This window comes from Odontesthes bonariensis, chromosome 19 (assembly GCF_027942865.1).
Source record: "Odontesthes bonariensis isolate fOdoBon6 chromosome 19, fOdoBon6.hap1, whole genome shotgun sequence".
In the NCBI taxonomy this organism is placed as follows: Eukaryota; Metazoa; Chordata; class Actinopteri; order Atheriniformes; family Atherinopsidae; genus Odontesthes; species Odontesthes bonariensis.
In genome coordinates, this window is record NC_134524.1 from 17825189 (window position 1) to 17852011 (window position 26823).

General features: G+C 42.0%; 1 protein-coding gene across 4 annotated transcripts in view; it reads left to right on the plus strand.

Moving 5' to 3' along the window:
• The window catches only part of exoc6b (exocyst complex component 6B), a 110879-nt gene that overhangs the window by 53662 nt on the left and 30394 nt on the right, over window positions 1-26823 (plus strand). For 3 of the 4 annotated variants that reach the window (XM_075451457.1, XM_075451459.1, XM_075451460.1), the window contains 6 exons: window positions 2650-2761; window positions 6641-6775; window positions 6967-7155; window positions 10546-10575; window positions 19869-20010; window positions 26670-26743. In XM_075451457.1, coding sequence (XP_075307572.1) covers window positions 2650-2761; window positions 6641-6775; window positions 6967-7155; window positions 10546-10575; window positions 19869-20010; window positions 26670-26743 — 682 coding nt within the window. The remainder of the gene's footprint in view (window positions 1-2649; window positions 2762-6640; window positions 6776-6966; window positions 7156-10545; window positions 10576-19868; window positions 20011-26669; window positions 26744-26823) is intronic. The other variant, XM_075451458.1, reaches the window with a different exon arrangement.

The window sequence follows — 26823 nt, forward strand, 5'->3', positions numbered from 1 at the left end:
ACATGATGTTGTGAGAAAACTGTGACTCTGTAAGAACTGTTATTTCATAGCTTATTTAATGTGCTGTAGAATCTTTACATATAATACGGGGCACCATGGTTATTTCTGTCACTGTCACAAGTCATCATGTCTGAATGGAGGGTGACGAGCATTAACAGTAAAGAGACCAGTGTGTGAATGACTGAATGCCAAAGTTTTTCAGATTAATTGAACCCATCAAACCCAGGAATGTGAATCCGACTTATTTTGAAGTACACTAGCCTAACCGCTGTTCTGCACATTTCTGGGCCTGAAACTGCCCTGGAGTGCTCTGGGCCTGAGATACTTTGGTTTCCAGCCTGACACCACAGTCCAATCAGAAAAACAAGCTTAATGTAAGTACCTAACATATATAAGACTGCTTCAGTCCACCTCAACAGAATTCATTTCGAATCCGATTGAAAAGTTCCAGTTAACCCAGTGTCACTAATGGTTTCGTTTAAGCCTACTCTTTTTGAGCTTTCTATGTTATAAGGCGGTTTCGTGCTTATGGTCAGTCGGCCCGCATTGCATGGACATGCACTGAAGAGACTTTTATAGCAGTGCCATTCACATATCAAAGGTTTTCCAGGCAACAATGTAGAGGTTGTGTTGTGAAACAGCACTGCAGAGAATATACTAAATGGATTGATTTTTTTCTTTTTTTTTCATCAGTGGATCATTTGAATAGTTTTTGGCATGAACAAAACAAATTTCTTTTCTGTGGCTGCTCCCTTCCGTTTGAAAGGGAAACACTGATACAGTTTATATGATGACTTGTGGAACTGCTAAACTCAGGATTTCTAAAAAAAAACTTGCTGCTATGTGTAACTTGTAACTCTGTCGCATCAGGAGCCACTGAAAGCTTGAACCGCAGTGACATTTAGCTTGAAAGCCGCTGAGATGACGTAGAAAATCGTGCTGTGGAGCAATTTGAGGCAAATCCAAGAAAGACGGGAACTCTTATCTCTTGCCATTGTACACGCCCTTTACAGAAGGAAGACTGAGACACTCTGACAGCATCACACATATCGATGGAAACGGCACGTTCACATACCGACTCAGATTGTCCATCTCACCCACAGAGCACGGTGTACTGTGCTGTGAACTGTCCAGAGTGTGTGTCTGGTGGCACTGCAACCTCCCTCTGCTTTCACTGCTGACGGCAGCATAAGTCTGTTTTGCTGCTGTCATTGTTGTTGGTGTGTATTTTGAGGGAACTACCTCTGCATTTATCCGCCCTCCCCTCAGCGTGCCATAAACATGTGCGCTGAAGCCTCCAGGCCTCGTTCTGACGGCGTCGACAACCGCACGTTTATTGTGACTGATGGCGGCATAAATATATAAAATTCAATCTGAACTCTGCGGTGTGTCTAAATTTGTACGTGTGTGCTTGTAGAGTTCACCAGCATGCGTTGACTTTTTGCCACTCTTTAGACACACACACACCATTTCTGTCTACTCTGCACTTCTGCTGCTTCAGGAATTTTTTTCTCCCGTTGCTCCAAATTGTCGGAACGTTTTTAGGATTCTTCAGCTTTTTTTGCAAACAAAATGAGTTTGAAATTCCAGCTCTTGCTCTCCCTCAGGCTACACTCTGTGTGTGTGTGTGTGTGTGTGTGTGTGTGTGTGTGTGTGTGTCTGTCTGTAGGTTGAATTCCAAGCTCAGACAATTTACTGATTTGGTTGGTGTGTGTGTGTGTTACCCACAGGGCTCTGGAATCGGAGACAGAGAAAACACACACACACACAAACACGGATTGTTCATCATCTCGCTGTGGGAGAAGGTGATCACTTTCTTTCCCGCTGATTATCTGTGTGTGTGTTTGACCTTTGCCTGTACATACTTCCCTCTGCTTTATCTTGACATGCGGACCGAACATCCCCCCTGTGTTTTAGCCGCTGTGTGTGTCCCGTGTTGGACTCGTACAACTATGTGTGAAGTTTGACGCTTCCAGGAATCTGTTATTAACCAGGAGGCAAGGCTTTGCCAGAGAAACGCGTTGCCATGAAAAACCTTACCAGACTCCCGACACTGCACGGTTTCCTCACCAAAGATCAGCCACATTTCAAACATAACAAAATCAATGGTATGTTAGAGATGTTGTTAAGCGGGTCTGATTTTTCTGCCATCAGACTTTGTTTTAACAGGTAATTTGAGCTAATTTCAGAGCTTTTGCCTCATTGGATGTACCCAGTTGGTAACTAAAGGTTTTTTTTCCAACAAAAGCATGACCAGTATGTGAACAGTTGTTTTATGCTTTAGATGAGAGGTTGAGGGAGCGTGTTTGCGTCTGATTTACTTCTGGTAAAGTCTTAAAATAGCAAGTTTTGGGTCAGTTGTTTCAAAGTAAGAGTCTTACCAGCAGATACAAGATCGTGTTAGACTTTTAATGAGTCTGACAGCTCATAACACGGTAATGTTTTTATTGAGTTTGGCAGACATTTAGACTTTTGTGTCCAAATGGAAAGATCTGTGGACTGAGAATTTAACTTAAACTGTTTGTACTGGCCTTCAGACGCAGCAACCCTCTGCAAGAGTCACTGATTCACTGCTGTTCTTTTTTGCCGACGCATTTATTTATGGATGTGCGTGCTCATGTGTATGTTTGTGTCTGTGTGTGTCCACAGCTCCACAGAGATAGATGATATGATCCGCAAGTCGACAAATCTGCTGCTGACCAGAACCCTCAGCCACTGTCTGCAGTACGCCATTAAGAAGAAGAATGTCGGGCTGGCAGAGGTAGTGTGTGTGTGTGTCCCTGTGTGAAAGACCCAACTTCACACTTGTAACATTGCCTCTGAGGGAATGAGGCGATGTTGTTTGCACAACTTTAGCGTAACTTCTCAGCATTTCCAGGTCATTAACCCTCTTAAACACCCACTTCCTCTTTTCAGCATGCTGTTGTTGAATTTGCAACTGTGCAGAACAGTGACACAAAATAACGATGTATCATTTTCCACCTTCCGTTTTGTTTGCCTGCAAGCTCGATGATTAACTCATTGAGCAAACCTCATTAGTTAACAAGGCTAGATGTAATCATGTTGTGGAAAACTTAACGCGTCATCATCATTTCACTAAACGAGTTAATTGAAAAACCAGAAACTGTAGAATTTACAACCAAACTTGACATTTTCTGCTTTGTATCACAATGTCCAAATGGAGGCTGATGATTTTAATGATATGTATGTGTCACAAGTCTCATTGTAGTGGTAACTTAACATATTTGTTCATTTATATGCTTTAGTTGGTGGTAGGGCTGTCCCATATCGTATCGTTTATCGCGATAAGTCCTGTCCACGATGAAAATTTTGTCATATCGCGGTAATAGCGATAATAGATGGCGTGTTTACATATGCGCCGCAGCGTGAAGGAGAATAAACATGGCGGAAGGCGGAGTTCGAACCTCAGGTGAGGAAGAGTTAAGTGATACAAAAGGAGCTACCTCCGTAGTATGGACTTGGTTTGGGTTCAGGAAAACTGACGTGAATCAAACGTCTGTTATATGCAGAATATGCAAACAACAAATACAAACAAAGGATGGAAACACCTTGACTTTGTTCCATCACCTGAAACACAACCACGAGCGTGAGTATGATGAAAGTCAGAAGTTGCGTGGGGAGAAGGCGTCATCAAGTAAGCAAACCCCTTTAATTTAAAAGGGAATTGTCAGCGCGTTTGGTTTTTCTATCGTAGGGTGTGCAACTGGCAAACTCTGGGAAGAACTGACAGAGGCGGTGGCATTTGCTTGGCAAAAGACATGATGCCAATCCAAACAGTGGAGAAGGAGGGGTTCAGGAAAATGATCAATAAAATGGACCGCGGATACTACATGCCGTCAAGGAAGTATTTTTCTAAAACGGCCGTACCAGTTATGTATGAGGAGTGTCGCGGTAATTAAAAACAACGCTGTCTGCAGTGGAGTTTTTTGCCTCAACCACAGACATGTGGAGTAGCCGAGTGACAGAGCCATACATTACCCTCACGGTCCACTACATAACCAGCGACTGGAGTTTGAACAGCTGCTGCCTCAAAACTAGTTTTTTCCCAGATGACCACACCGGCGAAAACATCGCGAGTGATTTGAATCATTATTGTGTTTATTTACTGTTCTGATGTTTTGCAGCATAGCAGTATCTCAAAAATTACCACACTAAAATCACATGCCATGACACCAAACTTCTACAGTTGTACAAATATGGTCTGTACTCACAAAACGATGCATTTGGAAGTTTGTACATAGTCCAGGAGTTTATTATTATCAACACAAGCCTAATAGCTTCTCTGCTGCTAAAGCTGCGTCAACATCACTTCCTTGATCTGGGAGCTTCAATGTAAGATGAGCGTTGATCTATTACTGTAGACAACAAAGTATATGCTATATTCTACATGAATTTTTATGTTGTAGAGTTGTGAATTTATTTTATCAATGGAGAAATTGAGCAGCCTTGCTACTTGCTACTACTGTAGAAGTTTGGTGTCATGGCATGTGATTTTAGTGTGGTAATTTTGGAGATAATGCCAGGTTCCGTTAGCACTTGTACTAAGCTATTCGGGATAACTCAGTAACTCAGCTGATGTTCAGCCAATATCGGAAAAACTTCGGGTGGGCTACTTGGCTGGATGTCACGGTTCAAATGACCCTAGGGTGAATCTACTCCGAACCATCACTTTAAGTTTGCATTATTTTAACATTACTGCGTTTTTTACAGAAGAAAAGTATTGGCGTTTGCATTTTCATTGGAATTTTGGCCTACTTAATTGGTACAGTTTAGTATTTGATGATGGTCAGGAGTAGGTTTTACTTTTTTGGTAATTTATCGTCTTTTTATCGTTATCGCAATAAATACCATGATTTATCGTGATATAGTTTTAAGTCCATATCGCCCAGCCCTAGTTGGTGGATTTAAAACATCTAATGATGCATTTTTCTTTAATTTAATGTGTGCGGTGCAGCTATTTCATACATTACTGCACCCGTCCATTATAACAAAATCCAATCAAGTCAAATGAATGAATGAAATGGCAAGGGTTCAAGTAAATGACAAGTGGTCACCCTAATCCCTATTTATTCAGCCAAATTATCCTAAAACACCCGTCCTTTACATACCAACAGTTAATTGAGGGCTGTTCTAAAACCATTTGGAGTAAACGCGTGATTTTGCTTTGTTTTTAAACTTTTCTTTTCACCAGTCAGAGTGGCTCTGAACTGATGCTTGTAAAGGTCACGATCAGACCACAGCATGTTATCCTGCCAAGTCTTTGTCCAAATGTGATAGCAATAGCACAAAAATGAATGTTTCCTCTCTGGACTCCTTTTGTTACGATGACTCCGTGTCTCCACTATGTCTTGAAGTGCACATTTAGTTTTGGTGTCGGATTTGTCACATTTTAACTCAGGGAAAGTTCAACAGGCAGGAGCCTAAACAGACACCACACAAGGGACTAGCTGCACCCATGTTCATTCACACAGGGATTTCCTTATTGGATATTTAGAGCGACGCATGCAAGCGGCATATTCCTGTTTTGAGGACATCATTTGCTATTCGCAGTAGTCCTTAAAGGCTCATTTACAGCTGAAGACGAAGATCCACTTGCTTGCAATATGGCTTTAGCTGGCTGTCCGATTCTATCGACACAACGTAAAAACTGTTGTTGTCTCAAGCGAGGTGTCAGTTTAAAAGGTAGAAGGCTGGGTGTTTTTTTTTGTTTGTTTTTATTTAAAGATTTTTTTTTTTTTTTTTTTTTTAAATAGTCTTATCAAGACCGTTTACACACAAAGCGGACCTGTGAAAGATGAGGCTGGAAGCTGATGAACCTGGGTTGTTGGGACCCTTCTCTATTAAAGACGACTGTCTTTGGCATGAAAATATCCGAGGATTATCGCGAGTTACCTCAGTGACTGTTGTGTGTGCCGGTTTTGCTGTTTCGTGAAATGCTTTCGATGAATCAAATCACAATGTTATGCCCCGTCTGGGGTGGCCAAGATGCAACAAAAATGGGTCCATCAAGTCTCAAGCTGCCACTTCGACATATCGTCAAACTCTACCAATATAGAAGTTTGTTTGCAAAGTAAAGGTTGTAAGTTTAACTTCAGAGCTGGTAAAGGCCAAAGGAGGAGGTTGGTGAGTCCTTCAGCTCATGGTTGGGTCTCTGTGTTTGGGCTTGTTTTCTAAGATCCAGTTCTCATCGAGCTGTTGATCTTCGCACCAATCGCAGCCTGGCACCTGCACACTGCAATTTGTATACTTTACAGAGACGGGTCATTTCACATGACGGCAGTTATTTCTATCAGGATGTCGATAGTGCAACCACAGCAAAGCTGCGTCGAAGACGGATGGGCTGTCATTTTAAGCCGTTATTATGATTTAGCTATTTAAATAGTATGGAAAAGGTAAGAGCAGCGACAGAGAAAAGACGCTCCCCTGGTGTGTTCCACGCAGTCACACTCGTGCAACTCTGTGGTGAGCTCATCTCTGCTCCCATTTCGTAGACATTTTGCCCACAGATTGAGGGGAGGAAAAAAAAAAAGACACATGAGATAATTGAACCACCATCAGTGCAGATTAGAGACCATGTAAAGTAATGCTGTGTGTCCATTTCTGCGTTTTCCACCCATAGCTGGTGCAGGTGATCATCAACACCACCCACCTGGAGCAGAGCTGCCACTTCCTGGAGGAGTTCATAACAAACATAACCAACGTTCCTCCTGACACGGCAAATGCTACCAAGCTGTACGGGACCTCCACCTTTAAGGTGTTTCTATTTTCTTTTTATTCCACATTGGTATTATATTATTTGTTCCTTCGTCCTTTATTCATTTTCTTCTTTCATAATCATTTCCTTAAAAAATGTTCTTGTTCGCTTGTTTGCCTTCGGCTTCTTTTATTTGCTGTAGCTTTGTTACTTGTAAAGTTTGGCTCACAAAGGCGTCCGTCCTCCCACAGGACGCCCGCCATGCAGCTGAGGCAGAGATCTACACCAACCTGAACGCCAAGATCGACCAGTTCCTGCAGCTGGCTGATTACGACTGGACGGCGGCGCCGCAGGGAGGCGAGAATCTCGGCGCCAGCGACTACCTGATCGATTTGATCACTTTTCTGAGGAGCACCTTCACAGTCTTCACCAACCTGCCTGTAAGTACACACACAGAGCAACACTTATTGATGACATTAGATTTGTAATAATTACACCAACCACCACCTGGTGTCACTCAAAGTTCTGCCTTTCTAAGAGAAGCTCAGTTACCCTGTTTGGTTCCAAAGCACCTCATCATGTCAGCATGACACATCACAGGGCCGGACAATCTGCTTTAGTTCGTTAGTGTCGGCTTGTTACGGTTTAGATCGTTAACATGGTGCTCGCTAAGCTCATTAAAGGGTGAGCTGAGCAGGTCAGCAGCAATGGATTACACACAGGATCAGGCTATTGACGCTAAAGCCCGAATGTAAAGCCCTTGCCCTCAGTTTGGACCCTGCAGTGCAACATTTATAACTCGTAAAGCGCACTTCACAGTGTAGGAATAATTTCAGAAATCATATTATGCATCTTAAGCACTTCCTGCTGGAGCAGCGCCCTTGAAGGAAAAGCTGTCCCTGTGCTAATATTCAGGGTAATATATTATAGAAGCTGTTTGTGTTAAGGATTTCAAAGTATATCAGTCTTTTGATGTGTATAAAAAGGTTCATTTCAAGCAGCTTGTTGTGTGCTGAAGCAACAAGAGCAGGTAAATGCTGGTGTGTAAGATTTGATATTCAAGTGTGAAGCTGTACCACAAATAGTTTGCTGCTTGAGGTTTCATATATGTTTTTACTATATTTTAAAGTTTTTACAATCTATTAACCTCAACTCAATCATATGCAGTACCAGGTTAAAAGAATTGTTTTTAAACTGTCCATCAACACCAACGAAACACAGTCTGTTAACCAACACGCCAAGAAGTCTGTATTTGAAACTCTTTTTCCTATTTAAAACCCATTTATCCGTGTTTCCACTTTATTTTGACTGTTTGAAAGCACAGACAGATTCATGAAGCCTTCTACAAACACACACACGCACACACACGCAGGTTAGCTGTAAGACGATTACACACCCAGATTTGGACAAGGCAGGTCACAAGGCCACAAGGCCACACACATACAGTGGTTGAGCCAAGTGTTTTCCAGCACTTCTAAGAAGCTTTTCCTACACCCCCACAAGCCCCGGACATGACCCCGTCGCACACACTTTAACACAGTTTAACACACAGTGTGGGGCCTCCTAAATAGATCAGATGCTATGGATCTAACATGCTGGGTGGTATGACCTGCTAAAATAAAGGTGGTCGTGTAAAAGAGTCGAGTTCCACAGAAATTAAGTAGATGCTGAGTAAAAAAAACAACTTGTATTACTTGTGTTATTGATATATGGAGATCTGATATAAATATAATGGAATGTGCAAAGCAATACACTTTAATTTTTTGTACCTCATAAGTTATATTCTGTCATGTATCAAAAACACTTTTGTTTTTTTTTCTGCTGTAAGTTTCATGACATGGCATGCAATACTTTATTTGCTGGCATGAGCAGCAGTGGCCGGTGGCTGTTACAGATGGGGAGGCAGACTATGCAAAGTGCATGTGCACATATGCAGAGTGACGGTTTTAAGCGTATCCCACAACTACGGGCAAATCGGATGACAACAGAGTAATGTTCTCAGGAACGCGTGCGCCATTCTGACCTGCAGATACTTGGCCAATAAAAGCCAAAAAGTAGCCGAAATGAAAATCCAAATGATCGCTTGCGTCATATAACCAGAGTAAACTCAGAAGAAGGTACGTGCATTTCCCACATTCCTGTCCAATGGAAGAAAGCCTTCAGGCTTTGCTTTGCAAATTTTCCTGGCAGAGAAATGATGTGTATATTAAATATCAGGACACCCCGTTTTTTTGGCCAGATGTTGGTGTCCACGGTCTACAGATTCTTTGGTAAGTCGAAAAAAGATCCCCGTCGTGACCAACAGCTGAGATGGATGTTCACTTGTTATTCTTCAAACTAGCCGCAGCAGCCACAGTAAATGTTTTGCCACTCAGTGGGCACGTCTGGAAGGAGCAGTAACCTAAAGGCATGCCCTCTTCACACTGACTTTTGCCAAAATAAGCCATTACAGCTACGGTCGCTCTGCACCATACTTAACTAAATCATGCTTACAGATCAATTGGGGGAAGAAAAAAAAACGATATTAGTCAGTATTCAATCATCCTATCAGAGTCTGGACCTTAACCCATCACAACAATTCTGGGGATATGAAACACTCCAAAAACCTTTAGATGGATGAGGGTAACTGTATTACAACACTGTATTACCACAGGCTCGCAAGCGTTTCTTTGCACAACTCAATTACTAGCGTAGTTGGTTTACCCATCAATAACACGACACACTGATGAGCACGAAAGTGCGATATCTACCGATACAGCAGCGGGGGGGAAAACGCAAAAGCCTTCATGCATTATATGTAAAGTTCCATCGCAAGAGCTGGCAGCTGTGCAACAGAAGAAAATGCTTGTTTTAGTAGAACTGTAGTAGAAGAGAAGAGTGTTGAGCCCGCTGAGAGTGACTGAGTTCAGAGAAAATGGAGGTGAAGGACAGACATCTGAGCGGGACCAAGAATCCAGGGAGAGAGTGGTTGTTTGTTTCTTTACGTCGCAGCAAAGAGTACATTCTCGGCTGTTATGTAACTGGCAGAAAGCGCTTTGAAAACCAACATAAACACACTCTTGACATGCGATGAGTGAGGGCTCAGCGTGACACAGCAGCATTCTTGCAACAATCTGGCCCATTCTGTATAGATGTGTGTATTTGTGCTGACGTGGCTGTTTTAGCAGCTCTGCATGTACCAGCTGGAAGCAACCGTGTGCTGAGAAGACCTCAGCAGGATCGGATTTCTTCAACAGCTTTAGACGGGGTAAATGCATACATGTTCATCGTCTCAGTTCTCGCCGGAGCGGAAAGTGTATCCAAGAGCTAATAATTCTGCCCAGAGTTCCGTGCTTCGCGGGGAAAAAAACAAAAAAAAAATGCTCATAATCGAGTTGGGCTCAAATTTTCAAGATGGAACGAGGAAGATGGGAAAAGGCCTCAGGGGTGAAAGTGATCATGTGAAAATTAGACAGGAAATCTTGGACACACAACTCTCCAGCTTTCTGGTTTAGGATCTACTTGATCAGTCCTCTGCCGTGCACTTGGAGGACTTGGCTGCTGCTTCTCTTCTGTGTGTCGATGAGTGCTCCATGACGCGTCATCACGTTACGCAAAGTGTCAGCCGGATAGAGCCGGATTAGCCTCGCCTCACGGGCCCCCATGTGCAGCAAGTAATTTGCACACAGAGGTGGTAAAAGCTGCCAATGTTTTGCAGTGATTTGTTTGATGAGGTTTATTTCCATGCAGCCATTATACTCCTTCAACTTTTCTTTTCTCCCATCAATAACACATGAGTCTGGATGTTGTGCCACTCGGTAAATGTCTTGGTTTATGTTTTTTTGCCGTAGGGAACGCCCGTAGATCATGCTACCTTGCCGGTGAGTATCTGTGTTGTTGCAGTAACGGAGTGATGTTTACCAACCCCTAACTGACCTCTTTAACTCCTCAACTTTGACTTTAAATCCCCACTTATGAATTCATCAACAAGCATGGGAGATGAAAAGGGAGTGATGCATGTTTTCCTGGAAAGGTTTTCATGTGCCCCCAAACTGTGTCCCAGCCAGGGAGGGAAATGAGAGCTGGTCACCTGCCGGTGTTGATAAACCAGAAGCATTAGTTTTATAGCAGATTCTCAAAGTAATTAACAATTCAAGCTTAAATTCATTTAGTTATCAAGTCTTTTCCCGAGCTGGTAAGAACATGTGCAGCGGCCCTGAAGTGCAACAAAAAAATAAAAGGGAAAAAAAAACAGCAGCAAAACAAAATATCAGCTCATGCCATAAGGGAAAAAAATGTAATGCGATGAAATAAAAAAGCAAAACGGTGAAAATAAGAAAAACGAAATGCACGACGCAGCTATTAAGCAAAAATATGGAACATGCACGCAGGGAAAAAAACGCAACACAAACCCAGAAAAACACTGACACATTCAGATAACTCAACACGTCACAACAAGATGACTGCATTTCAGGAAAACGCTACAAAACTGAAAACGATGTCCCGTTTTGGATGTTGTCGTTGTGTTTCGCACCTCGGGGCCACTGCGAGTCTGTCCGGTTTCCAAACATTTCAATCACGTAGCGGTAATGGAGCCATAGAGAGACGGATTGCGCATGGCGTTTTCCAACAAGTGGCAGAGATTCAGTTAGGCCTTCAGAGTCGACGGCCGTGGACGGGTCCAGAGAAGAAACTATGTCTGAAGTGATCAAGAATCCTGTGAAAGCAGCAGATTCCGGAAAAGAAGAGAACCAGCTGAGCTGCTGCAAGTCAGAGAGGGCGTTGGAATCCAGGCCTCAAAATGTAAACTCATGTCCATTATGTTAGGTTTTTGGGTAAAAATCATTATTGTTCAGTATTTCGACAAACCACGGATAGATGCGCGTGTTATGGCAAAAGATCTGTAACGCAGCCCTTTTGGTCCGTGTTGTGGGTAACAGATGCTGACTGATTGTAACATTCCCACGTCTGTTAAGCAAAGAAGTGGATTTAGAAGTTTTTTCTAAATATGTTAAAATAAAGTTTATTATTAACGCTTAGACTCAATTGCACTTCTAACCTCCTCATGCAATCTTAATCCCAATGTTCACACGTCAGATGTCCTTCCAGTGTTACGAGTTGACGGGGACACAGCTGGAAAAAGTCTATTGAAAACAGACAGAGGCTGCTTTGGTATGGCCCCCAAAGCATTTTGAAGGGTTTAACAACTCTGCTGAGTTTAAAGTATTCACTGCTCAAGTTTGAGCGGAATAAAGCTGTATGTATACAAACGGAGTATCCACTGAGGTCCATGTCATTTTAATTTTGCTGACAAATCCCACTTCGACCAGGAAATCTAGGCTTTAATATGCCTCCAGGCTTAGCAAATCGATACCAGGAAACCTGAATTCTGGTGAGATCTTCATGTCTGTGGTCCACTGATTCTTTGGTGGGCCACAAGGATCCCTGTCAAGTCCAAGAACATATGGTTGAAGGTTCAGTTCACTTGTTATACGGCCAGTCCCGAGACCAGTTACTGTTAATGCGCTCGGGTGAGCACATCCATGTATAATGGTGCCATAGATGGTTTCCCCTCCCTACTGAAACAACAAACAAAAGGAGAAATTTAAGAAAAGAGAAGGTTTTGCAGGGCTAAAGACGTTTCCAGCCCTGTTTTCTGTCAGATCAAATTATCTGTTTAAGCCACTGAAGTGCAGCTGTACACTTTTGTTAGAAAAAGAGAAAACGCTCACAAATATGCACCCAAAGTCAAGTCCAGACTTGTTTTCTTTCTTTCTTTTTTTTTTTTTTCCCTCGACTGACGTGAATCGATGGCCCTGCAGAAATCTGTGATCATTTTACAACTCTTAACCTGGAGCTGCACCCTATACGGTCATTTTCATGTAGACCATGTGAATGCAAGTCTCAGACACATAAGAAGATTCCCATTCTCAGCCATTTTCCAGCTCATGAATCACAATAAGCACCTGTAACCATTTGGATGCCCAAATGACAGATTTAGGCGATGGAGCACTGAAATCGGGTGTCACACACCGGTATCATATTTTTTGCAGTGATCCCACCTCTTGACTTTTGGCTGCCCTGACTGGCTGTTCATTTGACTGACAGGTTTCTGGATGGACGGAGAGCATATTATACACCATGTCGAATCCCTTCCAGGAGTTGTGAAACAGTGTGTTGTGGCATTGTGACTTACTACGCTGTTAAGTTTCTGAAATCAGCCGGTTTCCAGCATCTCGAGGCGGCGGAGGAATTCAGCCTCTCCAAAATGAGAGACACGCATGTGAATATATCTTACTAAACTATTTCACAAATGAGGTTCTGCGAGCTCCAACAAATTTGTCTTTGGAGTGTTTGTATTTCATGTCCTTGATTAAATTTAGGGCAAATATGATGATAACCAAACATAACTGAGGAGAGGAAATGATCCTTTGCAAAATATGTTCATTTGAACCCTCGGCGTGTTTATTTGACCTGTATTCTGTACCTGTTCTGCATGCTGGAGTAGTTTCTATGGCGAAACATAGACAGATTAATTTACCCCACAATGAGACCACATCCCTTCATTGACCACAGAAGCCTGTACTAATTCTTCTGAAGTTTGCTGGATCGGTCCAGTATTGTCAGCCTCAGTCATGAGCTTTTCTTTAAACCTGTGTAAAACCCCTCAAAGCCTTTTGGGTTTTTCTCTCACGTTAATTCCGTCATATAGTTTTATTTGTGTCTATGAGGTCAGCGGATGTAAATTCTAACTTCTAAACAAAGGGACTCATTCTCTCTGGATTGACCACCACAGAGTCCAGAGCTTAATCCCAATGAGAATCTTTTGGGTGCGCTGGCGGAGCCTTGACCTGATGCAATTCTGGACGGAAATAAATGTTGCAACATCACAGCTTATCACAGCGACGCCCCGGCAAGTTAGTGCCACAATAAGTGGCAAAAGGAGGTTCGACATTATTACACTTATTAGTGTAGCTGTTTTGTTTTTTTTTGTTGTGGGGGAGGGTAGTGTATCCGCCTAATGGCTAGTTTGACACTCGTAAAATGGAGACCGTGCAGCTGCGTCGCCTTATCGACCAGTCAGAAGAGATTTAGTTTCAGGAGGAGGGCTTTAAAGAGAAACAGGAAGCAACACAAAGCGTTTCAAACACAGGGTGACCACAGGTGCAACAGCAGCGTGTGCTATGAGACAAATCACGTGCTTTTACCCCCTTAAAGCCAAACTTCACTGCTTTGGCTCACGTGTACACCTCTTTCATTTGAGAAAACGCAACAAAGCAACGCCATCGCACCCCGGGAAACATCTGTTGTGTGTCGTTTGGATGTCCCACGAAAGTTTTCTCAATTTCTGCAGAGGGCGATGGCGTAAGGAGAGCACTTATCTTCTCAGATCAGTGTTTTTCTTATTGCCCTACAAAATCATTTATTAATTAACCTGTGTTTAGAAATGCTGTAAATGTTTGTTGAAAACTTTGCAAAGCCAAAAGGCTTTTCTAAATGCTAATGTCGCTTATAAACATCTGTCAGTCCAGATGCTGAACAAGCTCTGCAACATGCTGTCTCGCGCCCATCCCCTGATGTAAGTAGGGGTTCACTCTGGACCTTCTAAGTTGGTGCTTCTGTTTTCCTCTCTGAGATCTGTGGCCGTAGCTCCTGAAATAGAGAGAAATGGTTGTCAGTTGGCTTCAGGTTCTGAGGCCTGGGCCATCTTGGTTACAAAGGAGCAACGGTTGCTTTCAAACATACATGTGAGTTGTAACTAAAACTCCTGGACAGACGAAGAGAGATTTTTTTGGCCGTCACCATCTTGAAAGGAATGAATCTTTTTTTTTTTTTTTTTTTTTTTTTTTTTTTTTTTTTTTTTTTTTACCTGCTGCAGTTCTTAACCCATTAATCTTAACCCAACTCTAAATGAAGGCTGTGTTTCCATGGTAACAACTGACCAAAAGGAAACTGCGTCTGAGTTCTTGGACCTGTGCTTTTCGGTTTTAAAATTCGTTTGACCAATGTTCACAGCTCTGTGAATCAGACGTTAAATGCCCAAATGAATGCAGCTTTAAATGCTCCTGAAATGTGAATTTGTGTTTATTTGCATGATTTACTGTCACATCCATCCGTCTGCCTTCCTTTCATTACTCCTCCTTTTCCTTCCTGCTTACCACCCCCTTCATGCCGTCCGTCTCTCTCAGCCTGACCCCACCAGTCTAGTCCCGGTCCTTTCCCCTCACCTCTCTTCCTCCACCTCGCCTGCTTTCTTTCTTTCTTGCTTTCTTTCATTCTTTCTTGCTTGCTTGTCTATTTGTTCAGCCGTTTGGAGCTGAGTGGCTTTTAATGAGCTTTGATTAACGTCCCTTATTAGCCAGGCAGAGGGTAGAAGGAGGTTGGAGAGGTGGGGTTAGGGGTAGAGGGATGTTGGATGAGAAGCATCAGCTGATGGTGCGTTTCTTTTTTTTTTATCTTGTGTTGCTGGCCTCCCTCTTCCTGTGTATGGTTCTTCCTTCCTTTGTCTTTCTTTACCTGTGCTCAGTGCACGTTTGCCTTTTCCTTAATTTGCTCATGTTTCCTCTCACGTGCACGTTTTTCTTTCTTCGCAATTTGTTGCTTCAATTTTCCCTCCATTCTTCATCTTCTCTATCATCTTTCTTTAAAGATGTTGTCATCTTTCCTTTCTTTAGCTATCCTTCGATTCATCCATCAAGCTTCTTCTTCAGCCCTTTCTTTTTCCGTGTCTTCTTCTTTTGTTATTTGTCCTGTCTCGTCTTTGATTCCTTTCCTTCCTCGCCTGTCTTACTTTTCCTCAGTTTCGTTCCTTTTCTCTCTTCCCTCATTTTCATCTTTTTCTTCCATTTTCCTGTTCTATCCTCACCTGCTCTCATCTCTGCTCCTAGTTCTCTGCCTTTTCATTTCCTCTCTCTCTTCTCCTTATGTCCCTTCAGCTGCACTCACCTTCTTTCATCTTTCCTCCATCTCCCTTCCTTTTGTCTTATTTATCCTACTAAACTGTCCTCATTTCCTCCTCTTTCCTCCGCTGTTCTTTTCTTTTTGTTTTCCTTTTCTCATTTCCTTTCTTCAGCTATCCCAACCTGTCCTCGGCTATCTTCCCATCTCCACTGTTTTCCTCTTTTCGTTTTCTCTTCCTTTTTCCTTTCATTTTCTAGGATTTACATAATTTTTCTCTCCTATAGTCAGCCCTGTCTTCACACCTGCTCTCACCGCTCCTTCCTGTTACTCTTATTTTATCTCATTTCCTGTCTGTAGCTATACCCACCCACCTTTCCTCCCACTTTCTTCATACTTTGTTCTTCCTGGTCTTTTTACCTTTCCTATCCTCCTCTTTTTCTCTCCTTCCGTCTCCTTTCCTTCCCTCGGTGCGCCTCAGGCTAATTGTTGCCAGTTGTCTGTATTGAAGGCGACACCCTTTGTGGCAGACAGACCTACCTATGTGTTTGTATTTCAGCCTGCCGAGGTTCAGGCCATGTAAATAGAATTAGCTCATTTCACGCTCGATCTCGCCCTGTGATAATTGACCCCCGGGGTTGTGTGGGGTGTGTGTTCAGAGTTCAGAGGCCAGTGTTGGATTGGAGGATATCCGTCCACTGGTACGAGTGCGTTTCTCAAACATATGTGCTTGCACGTGTGCGCCTGATGTAAAATTTGATTTTAAATACTGTCTCCAGAGTGAACTGCTGAGGTGGACCTCAGTTCCTACAGTCTGATCTCTCCATGCCTCTGTGGTATTAGAGATAAGATGGATTTTATGGATATCTGAGAGGAAACTGGGGTCATTATAGTGGGGAAAAAAGTTGAGCAGCTGCCTGGAAATCAGAGGAAATTATATGAAAGAATGTCTATTAAATTAAAGATAAAATTTACTTGATTAAATTGCTGCTTCATGAAAGCCTGTGATTTGAACTAATGCGTCTGTATTTATACGGTTTGCCGTCATGATTAATTTCAATGATATGCTAGAAAATTATTGAGGAAACCTGAAGGAAGGAGGAATATCCCTTTAAGACTTGATTAGGACTTGTTATTCGGAGTGATTGCACATGCTATTTGTTGGGTAGGGTTGCAGTTTATGCCTTTTTAATTTAAGATCAGAATGGTTGATCTGCTTAATTTTGTCCCAAATTGGTTATCAGACTTTGGACTATGTCAAGTTCTGTATGTCAAAGTATCTATGAAGTGTTACCACATCTATTGCCAGTGTAAACCAGTAGCAAATAGTTGCTGATAAAGTCAAGAATATTGTGTAGACTGAGAGGACTCAGTTAGGAACCCCATTCATGAGATGGTTGTAACCTATTTAGAAGAAGACTTGATCCAAATGAATGGAAACAGAAACAACTTTGTCAATTGTGCCTGACCTGGCAAAGATTAGAATGATGCAACTCACCAGCCGTTTCCTGTCTAAGCTGGCAAACAAAGTTGTTGATTAACCTGCGTCTTCCCAAGTATGATATAAGGTCCCAGGTTTTTCCAGAAAAAGTTCATTCTTGAAGAAGTTCTCACTCTATTTTCTCTTGTGGATGTCCACCGCAGGTATTGTTGTTTTAATTCTCTTCAAAGTTTATTTCTGGTGAGGACAATTACTCCTTCCATTGAAGAGTTCCCCACTCCCTGGTGACAGAGCACAGCCAAGTTCATTCACTTCAAACCGGTCGATGGAAACGTGTCTGGTGGTTCTTATTTGGTTTTCGGGGCTTTTGAAAAGATCATTTTAGCAAAGCTTTGCCTGTGACTGCAAACTCAACTTGAGAGGGTAAAATGAAAATAAAACGCATTGAATCGTTCAGAAATGTGCAGTGCTGCGATCCCTACCTGGAATTTTTGCATAAAATCAAAAGAATTATGGACAACCCTGAACATCCTCTCCATGAGACTGTTATCGGAAAACAGAGTCTCTTCAGTCAAAGGCTTCTTCAGTTTGGATGCAAAACGGACCGCTACAGGAAATATTTCCTGCCCACAGCCATCAGCATCTATAATAACTCCTTGATTTAATTGAGCTAAATCAACATTTAATTTCCCTCTGGGATAAATAAAGTATTTTTTAATTGAATTGGAAGGTTTTACCAAGGTTGTTTTTAGACAGGACACTTTTTTTTAAATTTATTTTTATTTTTTTGGGGCTTTTTATGCCTTTTTAATGACAGGACAGTTGGGGAGAGACAGGAAACAAGGGGCAGAGAGAGGGGGAAGACATGCAGCAAAGGGCCGCTCGGTGCGGGACTCAAACCGGGGCCAGCTGCAGCGAGGACTGTAGCCTCTGTACATGGGGCGGCTGCTTAACCCACTACGCCACCGACCGCCCCAGACTGGACACTTTTAACTCTGAACTCTGCTTAATACCTGGATACTCTGGTGGGAATAAACAGGGTCAAGAAAAGGACTCCACAGAAGTCCCTGGCTCCTGGAAAAAGTTCCTGCCATCAAAATGCAGCTCAAGCATTTTTTTCTCACTAGACTGTCACCTCTACTTGAACTGACATCGAATGGGTATAAAGAGTTCCAATCAACTAACTTAGGATAATAAACCAGCTCATGTTTGATCAGCAGCCTCATCAATTGATGATGAAACACAATGAACCGCTTCGGCTGCAGTTCAAAGGGGATGAAGAGGAAAATTCAATTCGGTCCACTTTTTCCTTGCGTTTGCAATGGCAGGAAAATGTTGATCATTTATTCGCTGAGAATTATGGCAGCATTTACAAATATTACCAAACAACACATGAAAACAGAGTAATCTATGTGTGATTAGAGCTGCACAAACACACACAGTTATATGATTATAACCAATTCACACCAGCACTTGAAGCTGATGCACAATTACAACAAATTATATGTTTGTCTGATTTTTTTGTGTGTGTGTGTGTGTGTATATGCATGTGTTTAGTTTCACTGTGTGATGAATGAAGGTCATTAAATATACAGGGCTGGAAGGAGAGGCCTGGTGTTTCCTATTAATCACCTGAAAGTGTATTGGTGTGTGTCCGTTTGTGTCGGCCAGACACATCAAAGTCTCGTTAGGATTAATTTGTGTAATCAGCCCTCTCAGTGAAAACATGCACTTCCCCTTCTTACTCTGTTTTTTTGTGATTGTAGGAGGGTAGTTTGTGCTCTCAACATAACGTCTTGTCAAAACTGTGTTAATGGAATAAAGGAAGAGGAAATGAATCATAATGAAAATTGTTATTTCATGATTACGGGAAAACAAAACATCTTCTCTCGTCGCAGATTGCCTCAGTTTGGCTCGGGTTGTTATTTTTGTCTTTGCTGAACTTTTGCTCTTTCGCTCCCAGTTTAACTTTTTAGTTTTACCTCCGTTCTTCTCCTTTTGATCTCCTGGCTTCATTGTATTGGAATGCAGACGTCGAGATCGAGGCCACGGCCAGTTGATAAGATTGCACGTCTGAACACACACACACACACGCGCGTTTGGTTTCTGTATTAATGCGTTGTAATTTGCTTCCCGATCCACTGCTTTTATTCTTGTTGTACTCCTTCATCATTCTGACTGCACCTGAACGCAGCATACTTTCATGCTAGCAGTGTGCGTGTCTGTATTTATATGGTGTTTTTCTGTCAGGGATTGTTACCATTTTTTATTTATTTTTGTTTTTACTTCCTTCTCTCTTCTCCACCAAAAGCATTTGATTAAGGTTAGGAATTAAGAGCATCTGGTTAAAGTTAAAGTTGGGGAATAAAACATGCCTAAAGGTAAGGAAGTAACCCTTACTATCTAACCTTGGGCAGTAAAAGTACTTAAAATAATTGTAAAGTTACCCAACATAATGAAATAAATAGTATTTCAGGCCTTGTTCGCACTATTTTTCAATGAGCAAAAATTATTTTATATGAATGTTACTAAAAAGCTTTTTTTTTTTTTTTTTTGAAAACCTTCCATGTGAAAAAAATCTATTCTGTAAGAGAGGAAAAAGTTGTTAAACTACTTAAATAGCTATTTATTTTGAGCCCAACAAAATGAAGTGTGAATAAATCTCGTCAGTTTCGGAGCAAAGGCAGGACACGTTAAATACACACCAGTCACTGCCATTGGTAGATTTGATTGTATTTGCTTTTAGGCCGATTGCAGTAAGCAACATGACTCCATGTTTCCCTAATTCAGATCGCTTCAGCATGTGGATGCCTCACCACTTTCTGTTTTTCTCAGGGTAAAGTTGCCCAGACGGCCTGCATGTCGACATGTAAACACATCTCCACCTCCCTGATGCAGCTGCTGCTGGACCCGGAGGTCCGGCAGATCTCCATGGGAGCTCTTCACCAGCTCAACACCGACGTCAGGGAGTGTGAGAGTGAGTGTCAACGTTTTCTTTCTTTCTTTCTTTCTTTCTTTCTTTCTTTCTTTCTTTCTTTCTTTGAACATCAAAAATGGAAAGTTGTTTGGTGCTAATTCTAGTCTTTAAAGGGATACAAGGTAGTTTAGCGGCAGTATAGCGATCTCTATTGGTCAAACTGAAATTCTACACTGTCGTAAAAATGTCCACCTGTACACACCCACTAGCTAACCATCGTGGCGAATGCTGCCGTTGTGTTATTTAGTCAGTGCAGTTAGGTCATCTGATTCACAAGTGTAGACTGCCCACGTAAGATACTATAATCAGAAATTTTCTGAAGCGAGAACTCAAGATAATATGCTATAATCCTGTTGCTGGAGGAAGTGGCCGGGGACAGCTCGTCTGGGTTTCTCTGCTCAGGCTGCTGTCCCCGCGACCCGATCCCCGGACAAGCGGAAGATGATGGATGTATGGATGGACTGTTGCTGATCTTGAATGGGATTCTTCCCTCATCATGGTGTATTCGTGGAGTGATTCCTTTGTATTAGCAGACACTTACAAAAGTTACATCTTAGACAGAGATGCGCGCAGGCACTACCAACATACACGCCGCAATAAACGCAGACTAGCTCTACACTATTCCGATTACAATCACAAATTAATCAATTTTCATTTGTAGATAACAATTCTTGTTCGGATCAAAACGCTATTCTTATTCTAATCAGGTCAGTCCGTGTATTTCTGAAGCTAGGCTACGTCTCGAACTCAGGAGGAATTAGAGCACCGTCATGACCTGTCTCTTTACGATCTAAAACGCAGGTCACTATGGTAGATGAACAAGATCACGCTTGGAGAAATTTCACAAAGATGGGAAGTGCCAACATCGAACGTTTCATATTCAGTCTGTGAAAGGCAGAATATGAAACGCTTGGTGGCTCTTCAACGCAAGCGAACACATAGCTACAACAGCTAGCATACAGTACCTAGCTAAGTGCCGTAAACACAAACGACTCTTCTCGCGCATCACGACACTTCAGAAGCGGGTCGCTCCTGCCGAAGTTACATATGGGATTTTCAGCATACAGACCCCTGTTGGGAGCGAGACAGGCTTCATTCGCTTACCATTGACTTGTTTGACCTTTGTTAAACTCCTGAAGGCTATAATTTTAGGTGAAAATGCTACCTAGTGCCCCTTTAAAGAGAACCCTGGCTGGAGTTCCGACTGCACCTGCTATCATACTTTAATCTTTTCTAGCATTTGACAGTATGTTTTCTACATTAATGTGCAAAGTTAGCTCTCCTTTATCCAGGTGTTTAAGGTTCACCTCTAAACCTAATGTAATACTACTATAATAACATTAGTATAATTGTTTACGTGTGCATGGCCTTATAAGATTTGAATTTATATATGTATGTATGTATGTATGTATGTATGTATGTATGTATGTATGTATATATATATATATATATGTAGGTGTTTTTTTTATTATAAAGTAAAAATAAATTTTTAGTGACACTAATATAGATGTATATATATATTTTGTACTCTCTCTCTATTTCCCACATTTTCTTTCATGTTTTTCTATCCCTTTTTTTCATCACACTTTGTTATTCGTGCACTTCTGTGAGTAAAAGTGTAAGAAAAACAGACTCTATAAAATGACATTTGACACTCATTTGATCAGCGAGCGTTAAAGCCACACAGATTGCGAACGCTTCTTTTTCTTTAAAAAAAAAGAAAAAAGAAAAAAAGGTAGTTCACAGGCACTGTGTATGCATTTTGCATTTGAAAGCACAGGGGGCGCTATGGAACAACCAAACAAATGGTTGGGTGAGAGCATCTTTGAGACCAGACCATTAGTTTCTCCTCTCGTCTGTCGTCTCTTCTCGCCATCTTTTCTTCTTTTCTCAGATTCACCACTCTTTCCTCTTACAATCTTCTCCTCTTTCTCCCCCCACATCTCTCTCTCATCCACCTTATTTTTCTCTTCTCCTGTCTTACAGTTCAACCTTTTTCACTTTTTCTCACCCCGCCCAAGCTGCCCTTCGCCCTTCTCCCCCTCCCTCCTCTGTTTCCCTGATTTCTGAGACCGAAAGACACAGTTGTGCAGATACAGGAGAGGGAGACATGAAAGAGCATGAGGCATTGTTGGCTTGGTTTTTTTACACGATCAAGGTTCTTAGAGTCACATTGTGGGTCACATTGTGGGTCACATTGTGGGTCACATTGTGTGTGCGTTTCTGACATGATGGGCAGTGACATGCATGCAGTGCTGCAAAGGGATTACGGGGGTCACAGAGTTACTTCTTTGGAGCAAACTGGTGGGGAAGTGGAGTTGAAGTTACAGTAGAGGGACATATAGAATGGAAAAGACTAAGAAGAGAATCATCTAAAGGATGTGAACAACTAAGAAGGAAACCACACCATAGAGCAAAAGGTGGGAAAGAGGGACTAGAATAAATGAAAATATTTTAAGGACAAAATAGACAAACCCTGAAACTAAAGGGTAGTAAGGGACTGTTAAACTGTTCAAATACAATCTTTAACAGTTGAAAAGTGATAAATGAAACGGAATGATGTCTAAAAGTGAGTAGTCAAAGAAAGTTGATTTGCAGCAATGATTTAATGTGCTAATACAGTGTTGGGGAAAAATGGACGGACAGAGCAAGTGTGAAATAAGAGAAAAGGGTGGCTTATACAGAAATGTTTTAAAAAGTGTTCAAAGCTGAAAATGCAGAAGTTGAGAAAAGAAAGAAAAGCTAAAAATTGAAAAAATTATGTGTAAAGAAACGTTAGATGAAAGCTCAAAACTCGAAGCAAAACATACGCCACTTTAGAGTATTAAAGAAATGAAGTGAAATTGGAGTAGGTAAGTAAATAAAGGGTGAGATAAAAGGAAAGGGTAGATTTAAAGGATCTGTGGGACAAAAGATGAAGGTTTAATAAAATCAGAAGTAAAGAAAGGGCAGAAAGGAGTTAAATACATGGATGGGAGGAGAAATTAAATAGAAATTAATGGTGAGTTTGATGGCAGGAGGAAATTGGGAGAGCACAAGAAAGGGGATTAGGGCGTAAATGAATGGAGGAATTTCAGGATTGTGACGGATAAGAAGATCCTGAGGCACAGATGAATGATCAGTGGGTAGAAAGGAAATGTGGGAAGAAAGAAAGGACAGAAGAAAACCCAGCAAAGAAAAGGAAATTAAGAGAAACTCATTTAAATTTCAGAAAGGAAATGATAAGAAGAGGAGCAAAAGATGGAGAATTAATGCTAAAAAGTGACACTTGGTTGCCTGTTTAGAGGAAGAGCGAGAACTTGATGAAGAGCAATTTCAGAATATTTCTCAGTGTTAAATTTGCCAACTGTTTGAGTAGTCCATCACCTACATTGCATAATATTATCAACAGATTCAGAGAATCTGGAAACCTCTGTGCCCAAGATGATCAGGTCCTAAGGAGGCGCTGAATTAAAAAACGGACATGATTCTATCATGGAAATCACTCGGCAACACTTTCAGAAATCATTGTCTGGGAACACAGAGCTTTAATGAAATGTTGATTTTAAATAGCCCGAGGCAAAGTATAAACCATTCAGTGGTCAGACGAATCAAACCAATCAATCATGAATTCTTCAAAGGTAGAAACGGGTTTTAGAGCATCAACGCGCCTTTTTCAGGAAAGGCCTTTCGCATTTCTGTAAGACGGTGCAAAACCCCACATGCTGCATCTATTACAACAGCACGGCTTCGTAGTAGAGCAGTCCGAGTGCTGGACTGGCCCGCCCGCCAAGTGAAAACATTTGGGGCTAAATTAAATCCAAATATGACCAAGAAGACCCAGGACTTTAGAGCAGCTGCGATCCTTCAAGCATGGGACAGCATTCCTCTCCCAAAGGTGCAGCAGCTGGTCTCCTCAGCTCCCAGACATTTACAGTCTGTCTCAAAAGAAGAGAGGACGCTAGACAGTGATCAACATGGCCCTGTCCCAACACTGAGACATGTTTGTGCCATCAAATTCATCATACGCTTGTTTTTTTTTTATTTTTATGAAAGTCTCACTTTCAACTTTAGATATTTATTTTTTTCCTATGTTCAACTCTGAATATGTTATGTTGGTTTATGAAATTAGCAAATCATTGCATTTTGTTTTAATTAACATTTCAGACAGAGCCCCATTGTTCTTAAAACTTCCCTTTGTTTAAAAAACATGTGGGAATGAAAAGCAAATTGTGTAATAGAACATTTTTACTAAATCAAACAGCAAGTTGGAAAAACAAAACAAAAAAGCACAGAAGAGGGCAGATGTAACCAGTTTTTAAGAAAGAATCATTGAAAGCAAAATGTTTTGATCCTAAAAACGGAAAGAAGAAAAGTAATTGAAATTAGATTAAACAGAATGATAAAAATATATGAGAAAAATGGTAAGCCCATGGGCCAAAAACCACAGTGCTTTAAAAGCATTAAAGGACAAAAAGTAATGACAAAAACATGGTTTAAAACAACTAGACCAGATCTTTGATATTAAGGGGTGGGGCTAAAAACTGTAGCCTTTTTTTTTTTTTTTTTTTTAACTCAGATGAAACGGAATGCTAACATCTGTCTTGAGAGTGAAATGGGAGGGTTTTAAGTCTGCATTCAGTCCCAAGTCAAGTGACTCTGTCGCAGTCGTCTCTATGAATCGGCTCCGGCTCATGTCGACATGGATGAGAACACAAAATCAAGGTGCACGTGCTAATTTAGAATTTTAAATACATGTTTACCGCTTGTAACGTGAAGGTTCTTCACCACTCAGGACTCTTGGTCCTGAATACATTGTAGCCCTCAGTGCAGTGCAGGTAAACATCAGTTATGCTGGGATCTCTACTCAGAATTCTTTCAAACAGATTGATATAAAAAGATGGCTTTTAAAATAGAGGTTTTAACCATTTAACTTCAGTTAGTGCTTCTACAAAGCATAAGAGTTGGAGAGATCACGTGAGCCTTACTTGAAGGTCTTAAAGAGAACTTCGGGCTGAATGGTTGGGCGTTCTTTACCAGCTCCAGACAAGTTTTAGGTGCGAGCTAAGGAGTGATTCCTAAAAAGAGGTCACTCATCAGTTATGTCAGAATTTGACAGTAAATCTTAATTTGCTGCTCTTCAAACTGGACGTGGATGGATTCAGATCTACCAGCCAGTTCTGCTGGCAGTGGTTCAGCGATCTGATTGGCTGAAATTCTCTCATGTTAGAGAAGTTTGATCTGGTCACTTTCCAAGTATTATTGGAAAGCAGCTTCCTATTCCGGATGATTTCCAAGGACGCCGTTTCCAGATGGTTGCATCAAACCGGCTGAGTGTCAGGTTCAGGCGCACCATGTGTCTGCCTCGACTCTAGAGCTCTTTTGGCTTCTTTTAACCATAACCACAATGTTCCTTTGATCATAACCGAGTTGGTTTCAAGCCAAGCCTGATACGTGAAAAAAAAAAAAAAAAAAAAACTCACAGGGACCTTCTTTTTTCCCCTGTGTCCACAGACAATGAGCAGATTTTTCACTAACTATGGAAGACTCTTTCCCCACTCCCAATCACCCTCTTGGCATTACTACCACTGCCTTTTTTGAGGATCAAGGAGCAGTGCTCATCCAGCCTTTCAACACATTTAGATGGCTAAATGACGCTACATGTTGGTCCCCAAAAGCAGAAGGAAACCTCTTGGAGGGGTGGGGCCAAGGGTGGAATTTGGGATTGGGCCATGAAACGTAGAAGTGGATGAAAGTAATAGTTCTAAAAGAAAAAAGGTTCATTTAACCTGTAGCTTCAAAGTTCATGAGCGGGACCTGCTTTTCTGTGTGTGTGTGTGTGTGTGTGTGTGTGTGTGTGTGTGTGTGTGTGTGTGTGTGTGTGTGTGTGTGTGTGTGTGTGTGTGTGTGTGTGTGTGTGTGTGTGTGTGTGTGTGTGTCGCCGGGGTCATTGAAGATGGCAGGCGTGTAATGAGTGCTGTAGTGTGTATGGCCCTGTGTGTCTGTGTGTGAGTGTCCCGAGGTGAAAGAGATTAGCTACAGGCTTGCTCTCCTCCGCCGCAGCACTCCTCTTTTCTGTCGTTCCCTCGCTCAGAATACCAGTCAGCTTGTTTACGGGGGCCAACTGACGCCAAGACCCCAGCTCACACTCCGCACGACCCCGACACACACACACACACACACACACACACACACAGGCGTCAGCCCGGGTTCAAACTCCAACTGTCTTCAGCTGTTCTCAGACATGCAAGCGAAAGCCTGTGCAAACACGAAAACACACACTCAACAAGCGTACGAGAAACATTTTCACATTCGCTTTCAGAGAGACGCATGCTGAGAATTACATCCTCATCACACATTCAGCACAGCCTACACCTAAAAACCTTTGCTCCTTACACCCACACACACACTCATACTTATTCACACACACACTATCGGTCACAAGCATGCACACACGGTCTCTAGCGACATGACTCCAACACCCTGCCCTCCCCTTCCCTCTCCTCCTCCTCCTCCCCAGGCTGTCATTTGTCTGCCAATCTATCCTGATGCATAGCAAATCCGACCAGGTCTTTTATTATTCTGTTTTTCACCCTCTTTTTTTTTCTTCCTCCTCCTCCTCCTCTCTTCCCTCTCTCCGGGGGTGGACTGGGGGGGGGCGGGTTTGTATTTTCCCACAGGTTTTGCCAGAGCCGGCCCGGTCGCAGGCTTCCAGGGTGACACGTTGCTTCTGGCCTTCAGTGACTTGAGACAAGTAGGTCTTTGTCTCCCTCATGGTCCTCTCTCCTTCGTTTTCTCTTTCTCTTTCTGTTTTTTTATTTTTTATTTTTTTTA